A 21,856-nucleotide genomic window follows, 5' to 3' on the forward strand; every position below is an offset into this window, starting at 1 on the left:
CGGTCGGTACCGGACGGCACCGGTGGCAACGGTGGGTTCCCTGCTTTATTTTTATTTATTGATAAACAGAACACAATATTCTATAAAATGATCGTGTTTATATTTCACAGCTGGCTATACGTCTTCTTATGAATTTCGGGGATGCGATATTTTGATTTTTCACATACTCACTCACTCGCTCACTCACTTTTTTACTATCCACAGCTGTTTCAGCCAAGGATGAATTATCCTTTTATGGCTGGTTTCCGAACTCGGGATTTAGCTAAGTCCTAGACTTCGAACAGCTGGAGTAAGAAAATTGTTTCGCGTAGTCGCAGTCATTGTCGTAGTCACGTTTGAATTAAATTTCGAAAAACTAGGAAATTGAACACAAAATAAAATAAAGAGAAAATATTGTTTCAGCTACTTTGAATTATTTAGGAATGTCTAATTTCATATGTCCATTTACATATTTGTTTTATTATCTTTCACATTTGTTTTCTTGGTTCTTATTTTGTACTAAAAAGTAAATTTTATTATCATGGCGATTCTGTTGCTTAAGCCGCCATTTTGTCACACCGTTGAGGGGGAGGAGACTGTCTAGCTAGGCCAATGGCAGGCGTTCATGCCCTCGACCAATAGCAGTACTCGCCTACTAGTATAAATTCTGCTGCTCTTGTATTTAGTTTTAGTTTATCAGAGATTGACAATGGTGTAATAACCGAAACCGGTCTTTCTAATTATCAATAAATCAGTGGTTTTTTGACAATTTCTTAGTCTTTTTCATTCAATATGAATAATTACCACTATATCAACTTCTCAACTACACAAAAAATGTCTAATTTCGTCAAGGAAACCCCTTTTCAATTATAGAAAAGAGAAAATGAAAACTACGACTACTGTTATAAAAGCTGCGACTACGCCCCGTTTTGGAAAGCCAATTTTCTGACTCCAGCTGTTTAAAGTCTAGGACTTAGCTAAATCCCGAGCTCGGAACCCGGCCCTTAATGTTTACATTATAACATAGTCGTAGATAAATATAATAAATTGACTTTATTGTTATCAAATTTGAAAATGTGTTATAGATATGAAGCTGATGCATGGTGATGAACTGCGCTTGCGTTATCTGGGCGAAATGCACAAGCCTTGGTCGGGAGTGGGCCACGTCATCAAGATACCCGACAACTTTGGCGAAGAGGTCGGCATTGAGCTGAAGAGCTCCAGCGGTGCACCCACCCAGTGCACGTCCCACTTTGTCGTCGACTTTATCTGGAAGTCGACATCTTTCGACCGGTAATCTTTCCATTTTATCACTTCAAGGCTCAACTACTCACACTTACGCGACTCAGGTAGAGAAGAGACTCGACTCTAGTCGAAAGCATGTGTTTTCAAATCGACTGGTCTGAGTGTCACCATTTGGAAGCACATGCTCTCCACTAGAGTCGAGTTTCTTCTCGACCTGAGTCGCGTAAGTGTGAGTTGGGCCTTACACGTCCCATTTTGTCGTCGACTTTATCTGGAAGTCGACATCTTTCGACCGGTAATCTTTCCATTTTATCACTTTGAGGCTCAACTCAGTTATACAGTATTCACAGTTATACAGCTGTGCTTCTAGAATTAAGTTTGTTTTTTTTTCAAAATTATTTCTTTAATATATGAATCTTCTCTATTCAAGTGATAATAATGTGAAATATCTGTTCTATTTTTTGTATTGAAGCATCTAAATTTGAAAATTTACTTTGTGAACATATTAGTGGTCTGAAAATTTTGCGAAGTGAAGAGCTACAAGACTTCGGACCTAACCTATTTCGGACTATGTGTAACCATATCTAAATTGGGGAGAGGATTAGCACAAGGTTACCTTATTTTTCCTCTCCCTATCATTTATATGATGTATACTTATTATATCAATCAATAAAGAATAAAGGTCGAGAAGAGACTCTCGAAAGCATGTGTTTCCAGATGGTGAAGTCGCGGAGACTAGAATCGACTGGTCTGAGTGTCACCATTTGGAAGCAAATGCTCTCCATTAGAGTACAGTCTCTTCTCCACCTGAGTCGCGTAAGTGTGAGTAGTTGAGCCTTACACGTCCCATTTTGTCGTCGACTTTATCTGGAAGTTGACATCTTTCGACCGGTAATCTTTCCATTTTATCACTTTAAGGCTAAACTACTCACACTTACGCGACTCAGGTCGAGAAGAGACTCGACTCTAGTGGAGAGCATGTGTTTTCAAATGGTAACGTCGCGGAGACTAGAATCGACTGGTCTGAGTGTCACCATTTGGAAACACATGCTCTCCACTAGAGTCCAGTCTCTTCTCGACCTGAGTCGCGTAAGTGTGATTTGAGCCTCACACGTCCCATTTTGTCGTCGACTTTATCTGGAAGTCGACATCTTCCGACTTGTAATCTTTCCATTTTATCAGTGTTAAGCCGGGACCAGTCGTTCAAGTTTACCATCAGTCTTTTGCTCAGGCAAAAGACTGATTTAAAATTGCGTCCGCACGCATCCGTCTTATGTCGTCCGTTTTGCTAAGAAAAAGTAAAAACTAAAACTTCAATCAGCCGCCATCTTGGATACAAGAACATTTTTATTGATGCCATCTTTCTTGTTTTGAAAAGGCCTTTAAAATGAAATACCACACAATGGGTGTTTACATTTAAAATATTTGAGTTACAATCCCTCATTTCCTTAAAAACTAAAACTTCAATCAGCCGCCATCTTGGATACAAGTATCATAGAACATTTTTATTGATGTCATCTTTATTGTTTTGAAAAGGCATTTAAAATTATGTATCACACAATGAGTGTTTACATTTAAAATATTTGAGCTACAACCCCAAGTCACCCCCTTATGAGGGGTTGAAATTCAGTTGTAAGTCAAAAGGTGGAGTATTTGACCAATAACTCATCCTGAAAGCTACTGTATTATAAATCTAAAACAGTTTCAAATTTATTGAAGGGTTCCCATACATATGACTCATTCTGTATACAGAGTGCTTACGAACTCCCTACCAATTCTCTAGGGCATTGTTCCTGAGTAAAAAACATAACTATCATTTGTTTAAATTGTCCGGAAGCCTTCAGTTACTCACACTGCGGCCATTTTGCTTTTTTCACTTATTCTTTTTTTACTAAATAATGGTTGAACATACGAAATTAGAACTTTGCATGATCATTTATAACAACTATAGTGAGGTCCACGTTATAATGGCAGTGGATAAAGATAAAAGAATAGCGATGCCGATTCTCTGCATTAATTAATTATATTTCTACACTGTAAAAAACATAATTGGCATCGTTGTTGACCTAGAAAAGGATAGTACCACCGGCTTTGTCGAATAATAGACAAGGTTAGCAAAACCAAAGTTGATCAAATACTGTCATTATAACGTGGACCTCACTATAGACAAAGCTATATCAGCCGCTATACCAGACAAAGCTATAGTGAGGTACACGTTATAATGACAGTGAATAAAGATAGAAGAATAGCGATGCCGATTCTCTGAATTAATTAATTATATTTCTACACTGTCAAAAACATAATTGGCATCGTTGTGGACCTAGAAAAGGATAGTACCACCGGCTTTGTCGAATGATAGACAAGGATAGCATAACCAAAGTTGATCAAATACTGTCATTATAACGTGGACCGCACTATAGAAAAAATTATGATAATTTTTAAAATTCATAAAACAAAATGGCAGCCATTTAAAATTTTGTTTCACAAATAACTCAGAAACCGTTGGTTTTACAAAAAACTTTACAAGAATAAATTTTTTAGTAAATTTAATTGCCTATCGATTGGTACCAGAATTTTTAAGATTCGTCCAATATTAACTGAGAAATGGCAGCTTTAGTGGTTGGTGACGCACCTTTAGAGGGTTATGTAACGTTTTTTTATTGTTTGAAATTACCTAAAATCGCTTACAACTAACATGCAATGCAAATAGAGATTGTTGCATCATTGAGGCGACTCTATCAGCATATCTTGGTTTGCACTGTAACAAACTTTCAGTGGTCACCAACCACTAAAGCTGTCATATTTCAGTTAATATTGATCCAATCTTCAAAAATCTGGTACCAATCAATAGGCAATTGAATTTACTAAAAAAAATTATTCTTGTAAAGTTTTTTTGTAAAACCAACGGTTTCTGAGTTATTTGAGAAACAAGATTTTAAAAGGCCGCCATTTTTTTATGCATTTGAAAAATTATAATAATTTCTTTCTAGCTTTGTCTAGTTGTTGAAAATTAATGATCTTGCAAAAGTTCTAATTTCGTATGTTCAACCATTATTTAGTAAAAAAATAATAAATGAAAAAACAAAATGGCCGCGGTGTGAGTAACTGAAGACTTCCGGACAATTTAAATATGATATTTAGATATGTTTTTTACCCAGGAAAAATGTCCTAGAGTTATTATTATTATTATTGAATGAGCGAAGCGAATTCTATGTTTCAAGTCAATCGGCGTTTGTCTGTATGTTTGTTTGTTTGTATCGCAGTTACAGTCGCAGTTATGGTCCGATTTGGATAAAATTTTGTATACAAGTACTTTGAAACAAGGCGCAGAAACGTATGTATTCAAAATGGTTAAATTCATTCCCGTTTCAAGATGGCGGCCCTTTATTCGGAAATTTTACCCTAAAAATCAACCTAACTTTTCAATACTTCATCAGATCAGGTTCAAATTGGGCTAATTATTCTCAGCGCTTCAAAGCGGTATCATTTCATGTATCACATGTTGAAAATTTTCTAATTTTTGGCATTTCGATTTTTTTTCCAAGTCCCAATTCAAGTTTCAGATTTTTTATCTTTTAAACCGTGCTTCCGAGCTCAAAAGTGTAGAGGACCTTTATTCTTCAGCGCTCCAAGTTGGTCTTATTTCATATATCACATGTTCAACAATTTAGAATTCGATAAAATTCCCCCCTCCCAAAGTCACAAATTTCAAGTTTCAGATTTCTTATCTCTTTAGCTGTGCATCCCAGCTCAAAAGTGTAGGAACTTTTATTTTCCAGAGCTCGAAGGCGGTCTTATTTCATACATTAAATGTTGAAAATTTTGAATTTTTTGTAATTCAATTATTCACCCCCCCCCCCAAGAACCACATTTCAAGTTTCAGATTTTTTATCTTTTTAACCGTGCATCCTAGCTCAAAAATATAAAGAACTTCTATTTCTCAGCGTCCACCACCGATCCTATTGCATTTATATCATTATACTCTAAATCCAATTTGTATGTGTGTTTGTGTGTGATTAGGCGGGCGTGTGTCAATAGTGATTTTAGTGAGTGTAGCGAATTCTACTGTTCTCTGAACTACTAGTTATTATTGTACTGATATAATAATTCATTTATTTCACTGCATTTTTACAATTTGTAATACAAATACATACATTAAGCATAATGATTGAACATTACAATTGGTAACACAAATACATACCTTAAGCATAATGATTGAACATTACAATTGGTAACACAAATACATACCTTAAGCATAATGATTGAACATAGATAATAATATTAAGCATGTAACAGAAAAAAAACACAGTGCATCCCCTTTAGGCTAAACCTGTGTTGAGGGATGTACAGCTGAACTCTTTGCTCTTGTGTTATAGCCATGGCAAACTACATATCCTTCAAATCTCTCTGAATTTCTGTAGACAAAATTTACAGTCTCAAGGAAGTGCAATGCTGGGACCGTGAGAAACCTGTATTTTCTAAAAATGGGCCTACATGAATTGGATGGCCGCAAGCCCTCCAAAACACGAACAGCTTTCTTTTGCATCTTAAATATTGTATACTAGCAGGTTATCCGTGCTTCGCAAGGATATATTCTAAAACTTGACGTAATGAAATCCAGAAGAATTGAAAATAGGCCTATAAGAATCCTCGGTTGATTAAGAATTTATGAGCAGCATTTCAAGTAAATCAGTCCAGTAGTTCAGACGTGATGATGCGTCAAACATAATCTCCCTATCCTCTACACGTGTGTATACGTCTTTAAGCCAGTTCTTTCCTCTATTATAGTATAGAAGATGATAGATAGATTGATATATCATCCATTTATCTATCATCTTCTATACTACAATAAAGGAAATGAATGAGAATAAATTTTGAAAGGTTTGAGATATCGATGTGCGGTTTTCACCATACCTTTTCTCTGGAAATCCTGTATCGGAATCATGTATCATAAGACCACCTTTCAATTAAAAAAAGAAGTTGTATTCAAAATGGTGGTTCCAAAATGGCGGAAAAAAATTGTGTGCGACGGGAAACCTGTTTTTATCATTCGAAAAGGATCCCCAATCATACATATCTTCTAATTTCCCTTTTAAGAGAAATGTTCTGCTGCTTCCTTACAACTGAAAGCATGACAAATAATTGAAAACTTGACAAACTTGATGTAATCAAATATTGAAGATTTTAAAATAAGTTTATAACCATCCTCGGTTAAGCAAGAATCTATATGCAAAATTTCAAGTTAATCAGTCCAGTAGTTCAGACGTGATGATGCGTCAAACATAATTTTCCTATACTACTTTACACCTGTATATATACGTGTATAATCCAGTTTTTTAATATAATAAAAATTTTTAATTCCGACCATATGATTTGGTGATTTTTTTATGAAATCGTATGTACTATTAATGAAGTTTGATCATTAATTCTGAAAAATCTAGAAGGAAAATTGAAATTTGGGCTTCCAGGTGCACGATATTGATATTTTTAGAATCTATGTTCAAAATTAGATCTAAATCATTCCCGTTTTTTCCGGTATGCAATCCACAAGTTGACATGTTTTGATGCGAACAAACGAACAAACACAACCCTACTCTCTCTTATTATATAGATAATTTATTTTTACTATTCCCCAAAAGAAGATGCTGTAGCGTATTAGGGCTAAAAAATATCCATGATACACCTTCTGAGCTGTCTTTATGGTGGATGCAGTCTCACAGTTCTCAGCGCAAAAAGTGCATGATAGAGCTGTTTTATAAGTTTTTCCAAGTGTTTATCCCATTTCATATTTTTTACTTTCCTTGCCCTGCTACCATAGGTAGGTAAAGTAGCCTATTGCTTTCCAAAAAAATTGAGGTACCCCAATTTCAAGTTTTCTATACGTTTCAAGGTCCCCTGAGTCCAAAAACATGATTTTTGGGTATTGGTCTGTGTGTGTGTGTGTGTGTGTGTGTGTGTGTGTGTGTGTGTGTGTGTGTGTGTGTGTATGTCTGTGAACACGATAACTCCATTGCTAATTAACCGATTGACTTGAAATTTTAAACTTAAGGTCCTTATACCATGAGGATCCGACAATAGGAAATTCAATAAAATTCAATTCAAGATGGCGGATAATTACTAAAAAACCGTGTTTTTCACGGTTTTCTCGAAAACGGCTCTAACGATTTTCTTCAAATTTATATCATGGATAGCTATTTATATGCCCTATCAACTGACATGAGTCTCATTTCTTGGAAAATGGCAGGAGCTCCGTAATATTCTTGAGAAAAATGGCGGATGATTATTAAAAAACCAGGTTTTTCACGATTTCCTCAAAAATAACTTGACCGATTTTTTTCAAATTCATACCCTGTATAGTTATTTATCAGCTCTATCAACTGGCACGAGTCTCCTTTCTGGGAAACCAATGGGGGATCCACCTCATCATTGAGAAATGGACTTAGTAACCTCCTTCTCGTGCATGAGGTAGGTAGGTAGCGCAGTTCATAAAAAGAACACATAGTCGAGATATTTCATCTGTAGAACAGCTGTTTTTACGACTTTAAAAGCTGTTTTTACGGCTGAAGCGTATATCATTACTAGCCGTCAGGCTCGCTTCGCTCGCCATATCCGTCTTGCCAGGACCCCCGACTGGATCGTCAAAGAATGAGATCAGCAGGCTCGCTTCGCTCGCCTGCATTTTTCATTTGAGCATTTTTATTATATGTCAGGACGATCCAGTCGGGGGCTCAGACTTAGTTCTGCGAGTGAGTGAGTGAGTCAGTCAGTCAGTCGGTCAGTCAGTCAGTGAGTGAGTGCCATTTCGCTTTTATATATATATATAGATATACAGAAATCTGATCGTAGTTTCAAATTCAATGAGCAAGGAAAGTTGTGTGAGTGTACCACACCAGATTTTTTAGTCGTACAATTATTTTTACAGTTATATGAGGAGGCAGAACAGGCTTATGCCCAAAACTGTCCCTTTTCAAATTTAGACTACAGTCCAAATGAAAATCTAGGTTAAGTAAGCTACTTTATCACTCATCAAAATAACAATTTATTCACATTTTAAAAACCAAACACATAATCAATTACAAATAGAATATCGGGGACCTAGATTCGCTCTGGAGTACAAAAGCATAAAAAATTTATTACTTCAACAGACAAGCACTCCCTCCCATTTGAAGCATTCAGGTTTGAATACTATTGAAGAATATTGGTAGGAAATTCTTAAACATCCTGTATATTATAGATGACACTTTGATACTTTGCAGGATGCAGCTGGCACTTCGCAAGTTCGCCGTGGATGACAACTCTGTGTCCAGCTACATCTACCACCGCCTCCTGGGGCACGATGTCGACGAGGTGCTGTTCCGCTGCCACCTGCCCAAGCACTTCTCCGCACCCAACCTGCCCGATCTCAACCGCTCACAGGTCTGTATCACTCATGATTCACATTCTACTGTCAGCGACTATGAATGAATAATTGATCACTAAGATATCCCATGGTATCAAGTTGAGTTGATACTGTATCATATTGTGTTGATAGACTAGTAAATTGTTCCTAGAATTGATAAGAGCAGAATGCTCAGACCCTAAATCTGGAGACACTGAACGTGAGTCACTGGGAGGAGGGGATGTAGCCATTGTTACAAAAAAGGTATTGAAAACAAAAGAAAATTTTCATACAACCTTCACTGAGATTATCACTGCACTTTCACTGACACCTGTGCTGTGGTTGTGATGTAATTGTGATTAATGCTGGCTTGTGTATGGTCGTGCAACTTGTCCAACTGATACATGGTATGGACAGCTTGGCCACTGAATGGTACGTCTCATTGGCAACCCCTCGTCCACAGCAACCCTCAGTCCAGGTTACAAGGTGCATGGGCGATTGAGTACACATGAAAAGAAACAAAATTACAAGATTAATAGGATATCCGGCCAGGCGGAGGACCAGTTTATATTGTTTCTGAGTCCGAATTCTGGTAGCTAGTGGATCAGTATAGAGCGGCTGTTCAATGTGATGTAAATATTTTGCTTATTGGTCATTGACCCAGATACAACATAATTTTAATAAGGAGGACCACCGTCTTACTTCATAAAAGACGGAAAAATTATTACTAACATGAATAGGTTCTTGGAGAAAAAATACCAAGTGAGCAATATATAAATGTATTGAAATAGAAATGGCAGAACAATAATGTTTGATAGTGAATAAAAGTAGCTCAAAAATCATACAGAATTAAAGTTGATAACAAATTGTCAAGTTCAGTAAACATAAAAATTTAAATGGAGAAACAGACAATTAAGATAACTGATAAACATCAAGAACCATTAGAGGCAGTTCAAAATCAATAACCATTGAGGTTTAATATGGAAAATTTATAATTGATAAACATCGAAGTTTAGTAGAGACAATTCAGTTAAGATGCACTGCATCTATGGTAATTCACACTTACAAATAACTTGAATACTAATCATAAGATTACAATACAATAATGAGCTTGAAAAATACTGAAATTGAATTTAAAATGTGATGAATTTAATATTTATAGAATTTGTAGATTACAAAATATTGTAATTGAACAAAATATATTTGATGCAATAAAAATTGCTTGTTTGTTTTAAAATCCTAAGTCAATAATAAATTGTGATGATCAAAAAACTAGCCTAAGCAAGTGATGTACAATATTTTACCAAGTAACCAATATTTTAATATGTTAAGTGATTCTGCAATAGTAAGTTGCATCATGAACAAGAAAAGATTATGTTCTGACAACATTCATGATTGAAAGTTCAAATACTGAACTGAATGATTGAAAACATTACAATAGGTTGTCATAATTATTCTTGTTTCATAAAAATCTGACCTATGATGAAGCAACAAAAAATCAAAAATAGCCTAAGTAAATAGATCCAAGTAATAAATAAACTCAACCCTAACCTTATTTAAGGGATAGGAAGATAAAGGTAATTAGCAAATACAAAGATGGTAAAAATATGCAGTTACCTAGGGTTTCAACATGATAGTGGTGTTCAAGTTGGCTCCAGGAAATAGTCAAGGTAGGCTTGCTTGAAGTATGGGTATACTGTCCGTGATGAATTGATGCAGATTTCCAACACTTGTATGGATAGGATGATTGGTTACAGCACATTGATAACTCCCAGTTCGTTTGGAAACATTGAAAGATCTTCCAAGAAAATATTAATCACTGTTCAATATTTGAAGAGCTAACTTTAGTTGAATTGTCCAGTTCATATGGAAACTGAGGTAAGCCTAAGCAAGTGTGTGGCTACCAGTTTAAACACAACAGTCAAGTAAAGGCAGGGCATTACCAAACATTAGTAAGTTACAGTTCGAAATCAAGTTTAAAAGAAGATTCAATATGATATTGAAACAGATTCATTAACAGCAACAAAGCACGTCAATCCAAGTTGAAAGTAGATGATAGTGTTGAAGTAGATTCATAAAATATTAACAAGGCACGCCAAGTTACAGTCAAAAGTAGATGTTGATACGGGTTCACCCAAAGGAAAATAAAATTGATATTGAATCAATTCGTTACGCGCACGCGCCACCAACTCACAAAAAATGAAGAAATAGGAATAGAATTATCCCATTGCACTGAGCAAAGTTTTCACTGGAAAAACTTGAAAAGATCAAACGAAACACGCCTTCGACATGACAAGAAGAAGGCCAGCCATCAAAAAATGCAAGTCATAGCTGGATAGGGAATGGCCAGCTTTGAAAAGCAGTCACCAGAGCGCAGCAGCTGCTGGAGAGAAGACAAAATGTGAGCAGAAGAAATGAGCGCTCCAGGCGGTAAAGAAGGAACTAATGATTTCAATCATTGAATTGGATGTGAAATTCAACACATGGTATCAAGTTGAGTTGATACTGTATCATATTGTGTTGATACTGTATCATATACTGTATTTTCTTACTTTTTTTACTTTCCTTCTTTGTATTTTTTCAAATTTAGATGTTAGGAATGCTTCCCATGTTATTTAAATGGAGTCACTTTTCCTCTCTAGGGAGTTTTTCTGTTTTTTACTACCGAGAGCGAAAAAGTAACACTTTAGTATTATGTTTCAGGGAGTAAAGTTAGTACTTTAGACAGTAGGTGGAGGAAAAATGATTTTTTCCCCTCAGGAAAATTCAATCTTTCCTTCAATCTTTTCCCTCAGGGAGAAAAACAGTACTTACCACTCTATATATACAAATAACTAGTTATTGATGAATTCAATTAATTTGACATGAAATTGATTATTTCATCAAGGAAATGGAAACTAATTTTGATCAATTTTGATGGGATGAATTGAGTAAGAGCGTGTACACTCAGTGGCAAAATGGAGTCAATTTAAGCGACTCGGCATCGTTGTTCTCCTATCTTTTGGTAGGGAGTTAGTGGGAAGGATATTTTTAATATTCTTTCCAGAGAATGGACATTGATATGTCCAAAGATCCGCCAATTTATGTAGATGCATAACAATATAATTATTATCTATAGTTATTATATTACAAATTACTTTTTCATATCATATACAGTTCAATAATTATTTTCTTAGTCTCCATTATGTAAATTCATCTATAATTTTGCTCTATTGTATATAAGTGTATAAGCCAGTATATATTGTAATCTACATAAATAAAGTACTGAATCAATCAATCAATCTTTTTTAACTGCCATTATAACATGGAGTGTTGTGGTCTTTTGTGGGCAGGTGTACGCGGTGAAGCACGCACTGCAACGGCCGTTGTCGCTCATCCAGGGTCCACCGGGCACCGGCAAAACGGTCACCTCGGCCACCATTGTCTATCAGCTGGTCAAACAAAATGGCGGACCGGTGCTCGTCTGCGCTCCCTCCAACATAGCCGTGGACCAGCTCACCGAGAAGATACATCGCACCTCGCTCAAGGTAAAACCAAAGCTAAAACACTGATACTGTATCATATTGTGTTGATACTGTATCGTGTGTGGTGATACGGTTCCCTCTATCTATATCTATAGTGAGGTCCACGTTATAATGACAGTATTTGATCAACTTTGGTTTTGCTATCCTAGACTATCATTCGACAAAGCCGGTGGTACTATCCTTTTCTAGGTCCACAACGATGCCAAGTATGTTTTTGACAGTGTAGAAATATAATCAATTAATGCAGAGAATCGGCATCGCTATTCTTTTATCTTTATCCACTGTCATTATAATGTGGACCTCACTATAGGGCAGGGGTCTCAAGGTAAAACCATACTATGGTTTATAATTTATATATAATCTATAATTTATAGAAACAATAGAAACAATAGCATAAGTAGATATGCCATGGCAAAGGGCGTTTATGTCGCAACTTTTACTGTTATCTCAAGCCGATAGTCCATGTAATTCTTCCCCGTGAAGCTGTGTGACACTGGTAGTCTCTCATATTGTGCCGTTCATAAACTCTCACCCCAACAAAACAGTAAAAATCAACAGTAATCGGCTTGAGATAACAGTAAAAGTTGCGACATAAACGCCCAATACCATGGGATAAATCTACTTACGCTATTGTTTCTCTATGGTAAAACCAAAGCTAAAACACTAATTAGTCCAGTCAATGAAAGGTTATAGAGGGAAAAGTTGGGAAGACAATTTTTGACCCTGCAGTTCTGTTTGGGGTAGTAAGGAGGTAAACATATCAAAAGTCCCCCCCCCTTACCAACTGTGTTAATGGGGGGGGGGGTGGTTTGATGGTGCCATTTTTTGTTTCTCGCATAAAACTCAAAAACCATGAATCTTAAGGACTTGACTGTCATATAACAAATTAAAGCTTTCATAATTTCCTACAATATTTATCTCACAACTTTTTCTATATCTCCTCTAGTTTTCGAGATATCCGCTCTTGAAGGTGTGACATTTTTTGAAAAAAACACGTTTGCCACAAATTTCTTTTTATTTTTTCTCTTATAACTTTACAAAAATCGATGGAAAAAACCATGTTGATTATAAGCTTAAAGAGCATTATATTCTATTCAATTTGATGTATAATTTCACACTTTTACAAATTTCCCTACAGCTTTAGTGTTGAGTGTGAAATCTCCATTTTTGCAACAATAGAAGAATTGATGAAGGAATGTTTTAAACAAAATTTTTGACTTTGCAGCTTTGTTGAGACTAGTTAGGAGGAGAACACATCAAAAGTTCACATTCCCAACTCAAGTGCTAAGGAGATGAGGGTGGTTTAAAAGTTTCATTTTTCAGCGTTTTGCCTCCACGCTCATATCTTGAGAACAATGCGTTCAACCGACATAAATGACTATTCCAAAATGAAGCTTGATAAATTCTCTACACTTTTTGTTCAGTGAAATTTTGTGATATTCCCAACAGTTCCCGAGATATTCGCTCTCGAAGGTGTGTAATTGTTAAAATAACAGGTTTTTATCCAATGTTTTGATCTTTCAGGGCTTATAACTCTCCAACAATGCATCATAAAAATGACGCTTATCGTAGGTTTGTATAGCATTGAATTCTCTTTGAAATGATGTATTAATTGATGCCCTTTTAGAGCATTCATTGCCTGGACTAAGTCTAGTCTATAGATGGAAATAAATTGGAGGTTGCACTTGCTCAAATGCTAATTAATGAATAAATATCGGGGGCCGAAAGCATAAATAATTTATTACGAAAGAAGAAATTATAATAACATTCATAGTTTATTCAGAAATGTTCTATCTAATCACAGTAAATTGAGATTATTTGTGTAGTTGAGAAGTTGATATTGTGGTAATTATTCATAATGAATGAAAAAGACTAAGAAGTTGTCAAAAACCACAGATTTATTGATACTTAGAAGTAGAGGAATGCAATTCCCAGAGGAATGCAAAAATTTTCCTCACAAAGGCCCGGTTGCACAAAAGCCGGTTAAATTTTAATCCTGATTAATTTCACGTGAAACAAATCAGAGAAGACCATTTCAAAAAGATGGATCTACTGGAATTTTTGCAACCGGCACTAAGTACCTGATTGAATGATTACAAAAGTTCAACAGCTGAGTCATAATTTTGACACAGTCCCTCACACATGAACTCGCTCACTCAATTCCATTATCAACAGACGACGAAATAATTATTATCAGCTGTTTTTACAAGGATGAATAATAATTATCCTTTTAATGTCCTTCAGCGAGTTTGCAATCGAATTTTCATATTATAAACCTACTGTGTTCTGAATTTCGTGAGAATCGTTAGAGCCGTTTTCGAGATCCGGTGAAATACAAACATAATTATAAATATCTTGTCACCTGGTCATATGGGACATATATATGAATCATATATTTATCTCATATTGATCAGGATTTTAGAGTTTTAAAATTGAAAAAGTTCAATGAACAGTGTTTTTGTCTTTGAACAATTTTTGTCATCGACAGAAAGATTGTTTATTTCATTTGTTGTCAATATTAACGTAGCTTCTCTTTTGTTTCTAATAACAAACGTGCCGCCTGTGCGACAGATAAAAATATGTACTTGAAATGGCTTTCATGTTTGGCATTGACTGAGTTTATATTAATACCCAAAATTTAGCTTTTGGGGCAGAGCTCGTTCGTTAGGACTGACAGTAAAGTCCGGCTGTTCTGGTGAAAAGGATAGATTTTGCTCTTGTTTTATAATACAGTTTTCCTGTCGCAGTTCGGGCAGTTTAAAGAGAATTGTATTATTGAATAGGACGGGATCTGAACCCATTTCATTAGATCAGTTATGTTGATTTTTAACTAATAATTAACATCGCGTTTCAACCAGTGAATGCCAAAGGGGGAAGCCATCTTCAAAAGGTAGGTGTTATCCTTTTCGAGTTTTCTTTTCTAATTAATTATAACCACAAAGATTGTATCTTTAGCAGCAGCGAGTAGCTTTACCCATTAATTTCATATCAATAATGTTTTTTTTATAATAAAATTAATCTTGTTTTGTTTAAATGTAAAATATGTTAAAGACTCATTAAAGTTCTAGTTATTCTGTTCTCTTTTGTTATCGTAGTTTTTTCCCTGTTTACATAATTGGTGGAGGCTTCTCCCGCCGTTCATCATCCTGCTTACAATCTAAACATACAAACATCTAAACATATACACAGAAATTGCTCGTTTAATAGTATAGGATATTTTTAAACGAAAATCCAAATTAAATGCTGTAATTGACCCCGAAGACTTCTGCTACTGCAAATATTGACATTAGGGTAAGCAGCTAGATGGAAATTTGATGAGCGCTACTATACAAAACTTATTTGTCAGCCTGGGAATTATTTGTTTTCCCGCGCTGGCAAATAATTTTGTGGCCGCAATTTTGTTTTATAAATTTGAAAAATTGTCATGTTTTTCTTGTAGCTCTGTCTTGTCATAAATGATTGTGCAACGTTTCACTTCCATGTTTTCAGAAATTGTTGAGAAAAAAATAGTAAGTGAAGACAACAAATAGCGGGTGAATTAGTCAAATCAAAGTTTATTCATCAAAACAATTACAATAGGCTACAAATTTGGATACTAAAACATTAATAGAAATATGAAACTAGTAACTATAGTGAGGTCCACGTTATAATGACAGTGAATAAAGATAGAAGAATAGCGATGCTAAAGACATAATTGGCATCGTTGTGGACCTAGAAAAGGATAGTACCACCGGCTTTGTCGAATGATAGACAAGGATAGCAAAACCAAAGTTGATCAAATACTGTCATTATAACGTGGACCTCACTATAAGGCCTTTCGGACAGTTTAATAATGTTATTCGGATATGTTTCTTTCCCAGGAACAATGTTCTAGAATATTGGTAGGGAGTTTGGAAACAACCTGTATAATTGGCCGAGCGAAGTGAGGTCTAAGATTCAAGTCGACGGTTTGGCATTTCTCTTAATGTTTAAATATTTAAATGCAGGTATTGATGAGCTAAGCCCTGAGTACATAAAGTTTGGAGGATCAAAGGTCAAGTTGTATTTGTGGGAACTATTCAAAAAGGTGTGGCGATACAATGAAATACCTGGTGATTGGGAGAAAAATATTATCATTCCCATTTATAAGAAAGGTAGAACGGTGGAGTGCGACAACTATAGAGCTATATGTCTTTCGTCAGTGGTGTTAAAACTATACCCCAGGATTAGAGACTGAGAGGAGAAGTCGATGAGAGACTGTAGGAAGAGCAAAGCGCATTCAGAAGGGATAGGCAGACTCAAGACCACATTTGTGCCGTGAGAAGGGTGATAGAAATGTATTTGGAAGAAGGAAAAGAATTATATTTGGCATTTATTGACCTCAAGGCCGCATTCGACTCAGTGCCCAGGAAAGAAATATGGAGTGCCATGAGGGAGATGGAAGTGAGTGATAGACTGATTCAAGATGTACAGGCACTATATAAAAAGACCGTTGGAGTAGTAAGGCTAGATGGAGACCTTTCTCAAGAGTTCAATATGAAGAAAGGCATGAAACAAGGGGATAACCTGAGCCCACTGTTTTTCATAATATTTATGAATAGCATTCTCAAATATTGTAAAAGAAACACTCCAAAAATGAAGGTTGGATATAAAAACCTCAGACCAGTGTATGTGCAGGCCTTGGTATTTGCGGACGACATCGTGCTAATGGAGGATAGTGAGAGTAAACTTCAAAAGGCAGTGGATGTATGGGAGAAGGTTATGGCAAGAAGAGGTATGGAGGTCAATGCAGGGAAGAGCAAGGTTATGAAGATAGCGTGGGGTCAAAGAAATACTCTGGCAATTACATGTAGAGGACAGGCCCTAGAAGAGGTTGATCAATATGAATATCTTGGTACAGTGATCAGCAATGATGGGAAACTGGACAAAGAAACAGAGTGAAGAAAGCCATGCATGTATACTTTCAACTAAACAACACATTAGTAGGAAAAAGAGAGCTGTCTATGGAGACAAAGAAAAGAGTCTTCAATTGTGTATTTGCTCCTACTCTCATGTATGGAAGTGAGAGCTGGGTTACCCTCAAAAGCCATTGGAGTAGGATAACTGCCACCGAAATGAGATTCTTGAGAAAATTGGTGGGCAAAACGAGAAGAGATAGATGGAGAAATGAAAGGGTAAGACAAGAGGTAGGGAGGAAGGCGCTAAGTGAGGACGTAAAGGAAAAGCAGCTCAAATGGTTTGGACACGTCACCAGGATGGAGGAATATAGAGGAGTAAAGCAAGTGGTGGAGGCCAGGAGAGAGGGAAAAAGAAGGAAAGGTAGACCGAGAATGAATTGGGAGAGTTATCTTGAAAGTCTGGGTCGCGAGAGAGGGAGTTCCATGAGGGAAATGAGGAGAATGGCTGAGGACCGGGAGGTGTGGAAGAGGTGGACCGAGCCTGGGACCCCTACGCTGTAGCGGCAGAAGGGGAAAAGGAGAAGAAGAAGAAGAATGTTTAAATGTTTATATGTTGCGCATTTACGGCGAAACGCGGAAATAGATTTTCATGAAATTCGACAGGTATGTTCCTTTTTTAATTGCGCGTCGACGTATATACAAGGTTTTTGGAAATTGTGCTTTTCAAGGATAATATAAAAGGAAAAAGGAGCCTCCTTCATATGTCAATATTGGAGTAAAAACCAGACTATAGAATTATTCATCATAAATCAGCTGACAAGTGATTACAAAGTTTCAATCAGGTACTTGTGGATGAGAATACTGCGTGAGGTCTACTGTTCACAGAACTACTAGTATACATGTATAATGTTTTTGTTTGGGGATTAATTGGTGTATTTGTTTGCAGGTTGTCCGAGTATGCGCCAAATCGCGTGAAGCAATTGATTCTCCCGTTTCATTCCTGGCTCTACACAATCAGATCAGAAACATGGACTGGTGAGTAAGATGTAGATTATATCAGTTTAAACTTATCTCTCATCAAGAAAACTTCTTCTTCTTCTTCTTCTATTACTTCTTTTTCTAAAAAAATTGTGATGAGGTGACTTTAATATTTCATCAAAGATACGCCCAAAAATCAGCGTTTTTCTCAGCTCTACTGCGTTTTCTCAGTACTTTGACTTTCTGATGGAATGAAGCATGCTCAAATGAAAAATGCAGGCGAGCGAAGCGAGCCCGCTGATGTCATTTCTGGACGATCCAGTTGGAGGTCCAGGGGGCGGAGCCCCCTGCTAGACGGATATGGCGAGCGAAGCGAGCTTGACGGCTAGTGTTACAATATTCGCTGGATTATACACTAATTCACATTAAATGACGGTAATGCTAATTATTCAACGATTTTTACAAAGAATAAAAATTGAATGCAATTAGAATAACGATAATATATTTATAATATTGTAATGTAACTTCATAAATCGGCGGTGTTCCAACAAATAATTGTCGATTCTCTAAAAAGGATATAGAATAATATACTACCCATCAACACACGACATGGCTGTGATGGAATGGAGCTGTTGGGAATTACAACTCGAAGTAATGTTTAAATGATAAACTTCACTTAATAAGTTGAGAACTAGAGGATTAGAATCTTAGAATATTATGGGATGAATGATATTACAATTAGTAAAAGTGAATACAATATTTCATTAATAATTAAAATGAAATAGATGAACGAACGTGAAATTCAATTGAGATTTAAGAAATTGATTGAGTGATATTGATAATATACAATACCAAAGAACAGAAAATGGAGAGAGAGTGAGTATTAATAATTGTTATGAGCAGGGAAGAGGAGGAGGAACGAGAGAGATGGGAATATCAGGAGGTGTGATAGAATGAAGAAAAGGAGGAGAGTAACGAGTGGTTGATAGGGTGATATAGTGAGGTCCACATTATAATGACAGTATTTGATCAACTTTGGTTTTGCTATCCTTGTCTATCATTCGAAAAAGCCGGTGGTACTATCCATTTCTAGCTCCAAAACGATGCCAATTATGTTTTCGACAGTGTATAAATATAATTAACTAATTCAGAGAATCGGCATCGCTATTTTTCTATATTTATCCACTGTCATTATAACGTGGACCTCAGTATAGTAAGGAAGAGTCATAGAGAGAGAGAGAGAGAGAGAGGAGAGAGAGAGAGAGAGAGAGAGAGAGAGAGAGAGAGAGAGAGAGAGAGAGAGAGAGAGAGAGATTGATTGAGTACTTTATTCATGTAGATTACAACAATTTATACTGGCTTATACACTTATATACAATAGCTTACAATACAGCAAAATTATAGATGAATTTACATAATATAGACTAAGAAAATAAGAAAATTATTATTGAACTGTGTATGATATGAAAAAATCAATTTGTGATAACTATAGATAATATTGTTATGCATCTACATAAATTGGCGGAGCTTTGGACATATCAATGTCCATTCTTCGGAAAGAATATTCAAAATATCCTTCTCACTAACTCTCTACCAAAAGAGAGAGAATGGTAGGGAGCTAGTGAGAAAGAGGCATAGAGAGAGAGTATCAATAATTTTCAAAATTCTGCTTGAATTAGTTTCTTATATTGTCATTTTTCTTTGTGTAGTCGTTATTGTACAGTTGAAAGTACTGGCTGGACGGATATTGCGAGCGAAGCGAGCCTGACGGCTTGTTAATAATATGAGTTTATGTGTTTATTATTATACTAGCCGTCAGGCTCGCTTCGCTCGCCATATCCGTCTAGCCAGGGGGCTCCGCCCCCTGGACCTCCGACTGGATGGTCCAAGAATGAGATCAGCAGGCTCGCTTCGCTCGCCTGCATTTTTCATTCGAGCATTTTTATCATATGTTAGGACAATCCAGTCGGGGAACCAGACTAAACGTCTGGCTAAACGGATATGGCGAGCGAAGCGAGCCTGATGGCTAATAATTTAATATTCCCAGGATTGAAGTAGCAGTGCCCAATCAGTTTTTCCGCGATAAATGCATTTAAATCTTCAACTTGGTGCCATCCTAACAAAGTCAACTCAACTTAATGCCAACCTGACAAAATTATTAATTTAGTTGCCAGTTAACAACTGTTTCGAAGAGGTACTCTATCTAGATTATAGTTCTATAGTAACATATGATATGGAAATTTCAATTATAATTAAGGGATTGGGAGAAGAAGAATATACATGCTAAAAGACGAACTTTAAACCCTTAAAAACAACCCTTGGAGTTAGAATATTGCCAAAAGATTTCTTAGTGCGCCTCTAAAGGGCCAACTGAACTTACCTACCAAATTTGAACGTTTTTGGTCCGGTAGATTTTTAGTTCTGCGAGTGAGTGAGTGAGTCAGTCAGTCAGTCAGTCAGTGAGTGAGTGAGTGCCATTTCGCTTTTATATATATAGATTATTGTTGCAGCAACACAGAGCTGCAGAAGCTGCAGCAGCTGAAAGACGAGACGGGTGAACTGTCGTCAGTGGACGAGAAGCGGTATCGGCTGTTGAAGAAGGCCAGCGAACGGGAGCTGCTCGACTCGGCCGACGTGGTGTGTTGCACGTGTGTGGGGGCCGGCGACCCGCGGCTGTCTCGGCTCAAGTTCCACTCGATTCTAATCGACGAGAGCATGCAGGCCACTGAGCCCGAGTGTATGGTTCCCGTCATACTCGGCGCCAAACAGGTATGTCCACTCCACTCCAAACAGGGGCCCGTTTCACAAAGGTACAAGTAGGTTACAAGCATAGAGAAACAATAGCGTAAGTAGATATCACATGGTAAAGGGAGTTAATGTCGTAACTTATACTGTTATCTCAAGCCAATAGTCCACATAGTTCTTACCCGTGAAGCTGTGTGACACTGGTAGTCTCTCATATTGTGCCGTTCATACACTCTCACCCCAACAAAACAGTAAAAATCGACAATAATCAACAGTAATCAGCTTGAGATAACAGTAAAAGTTACGACATTAACTCCCTATACCATGGGATATCTACTTACGCTATTGTTTCTCTATGGTTACAGGTCTTGTTGCCAACCATGGTTTTGGAGAACAGCTGATTATAAGCGTTTCACAAAAGCAGAATTGTAAACTTGTAGTTACAATGAATTTCTACAAGTTTACAAGTGATTTGCTTGTTACGAACAAGTGTTTCACAAAGATTTTCATTGCAGCCAACAATTTTTGTCGAAATTACTTGTTCGTAACTATGAAAGTGGAAAGCTATGTAAAGGATTTACAAGTGATCATTAAAATGATTTTAAATATTCAATAAATATTTCTAATAATCAAAAATGCCCTATATTCCTCTATAATTCATTATTTTGGAAATATATGCATCAGGAAATTGAATTTAATAAATTTCCAAAATAGTTATTAATGTGTTACTTCATAGGTTATGTGTACTATAGTATATATACACAGTATATATTGCCGTGCTACCAATTTTTCCTAAATCGGTTGGATAGCATTTCACACCTATTAACCTAAGGATAGTTATCGGCTCCAACGTAATAGATTCTTGGTAAACTATGAATGGATCTACCGCCTATGAATGAGAAATCCAGTTTTCAGAGCAAATGAACTTATAATCTTCAAAAGAATTTTGGCAATATACTACACAAATACACAAAGAACAATATCTTACAAGCCTAAGCATCTAAAGTCACTACGAGCTAAATACTTATCCAGTTTATATAGTTGAAAAACAGTGGCTATTGGCTTGTATACACAATAAACAATATATAGACAAAATAGAACACTATAAACTGTTTAAACAGAAAATTATT

At 36.3% G+C, this 21,856-nt stretch overlaps 1 protein-coding gene across 1 annotated transcript in view; it reads left to right on the forward strand.

Annotated features, from left to right (window-relative positions):
- LOC111054671 (regulator of nonsense transcripts 1) overlaps positions 1 to 21,856 on the forward strand; it is a 109,121-nt gene that overhangs the window by 38,041 nt on the left and 49,224 nt on the right. Inside the window, exons 7-11 of the mRNA XM_039435833.1 lie at positions 1,065 to 1,272; positions 8,481 to 8,640; positions 11,935 to 12,129; positions 17,950 to 18,038; positions 20,492 to 20,750. Of these exons, the coding sequence (XP_039291767.1) occupies positions 1,065 to 1,272; positions 8,481 to 8,640; positions 11,935 to 12,129; positions 17,950 to 18,038; positions 20,492 to 20,750 (911 nt within the window). The remainder of the gene's footprint in view (positions 1 to 1,064; positions 1,273 to 8,480; positions 8,641 to 11,934; positions 12,130 to 17,949; positions 18,039 to 20,491; positions 20,751 to 21,856) is intronic.

This window comes from Nilaparvata lugens, chromosome 9 (genome assembly GCF_014356525.2).
Source record: "Nilaparvata lugens isolate BPH chromosome 9, ASM1435652v1, whole genome shotgun sequence".
Classification (NCBI taxonomy): domain Eukaryota; kingdom Metazoa; phylum Arthropoda; class Insecta; order Hemiptera; family Delphacidae; genus Nilaparvata; species Nilaparvata lugens.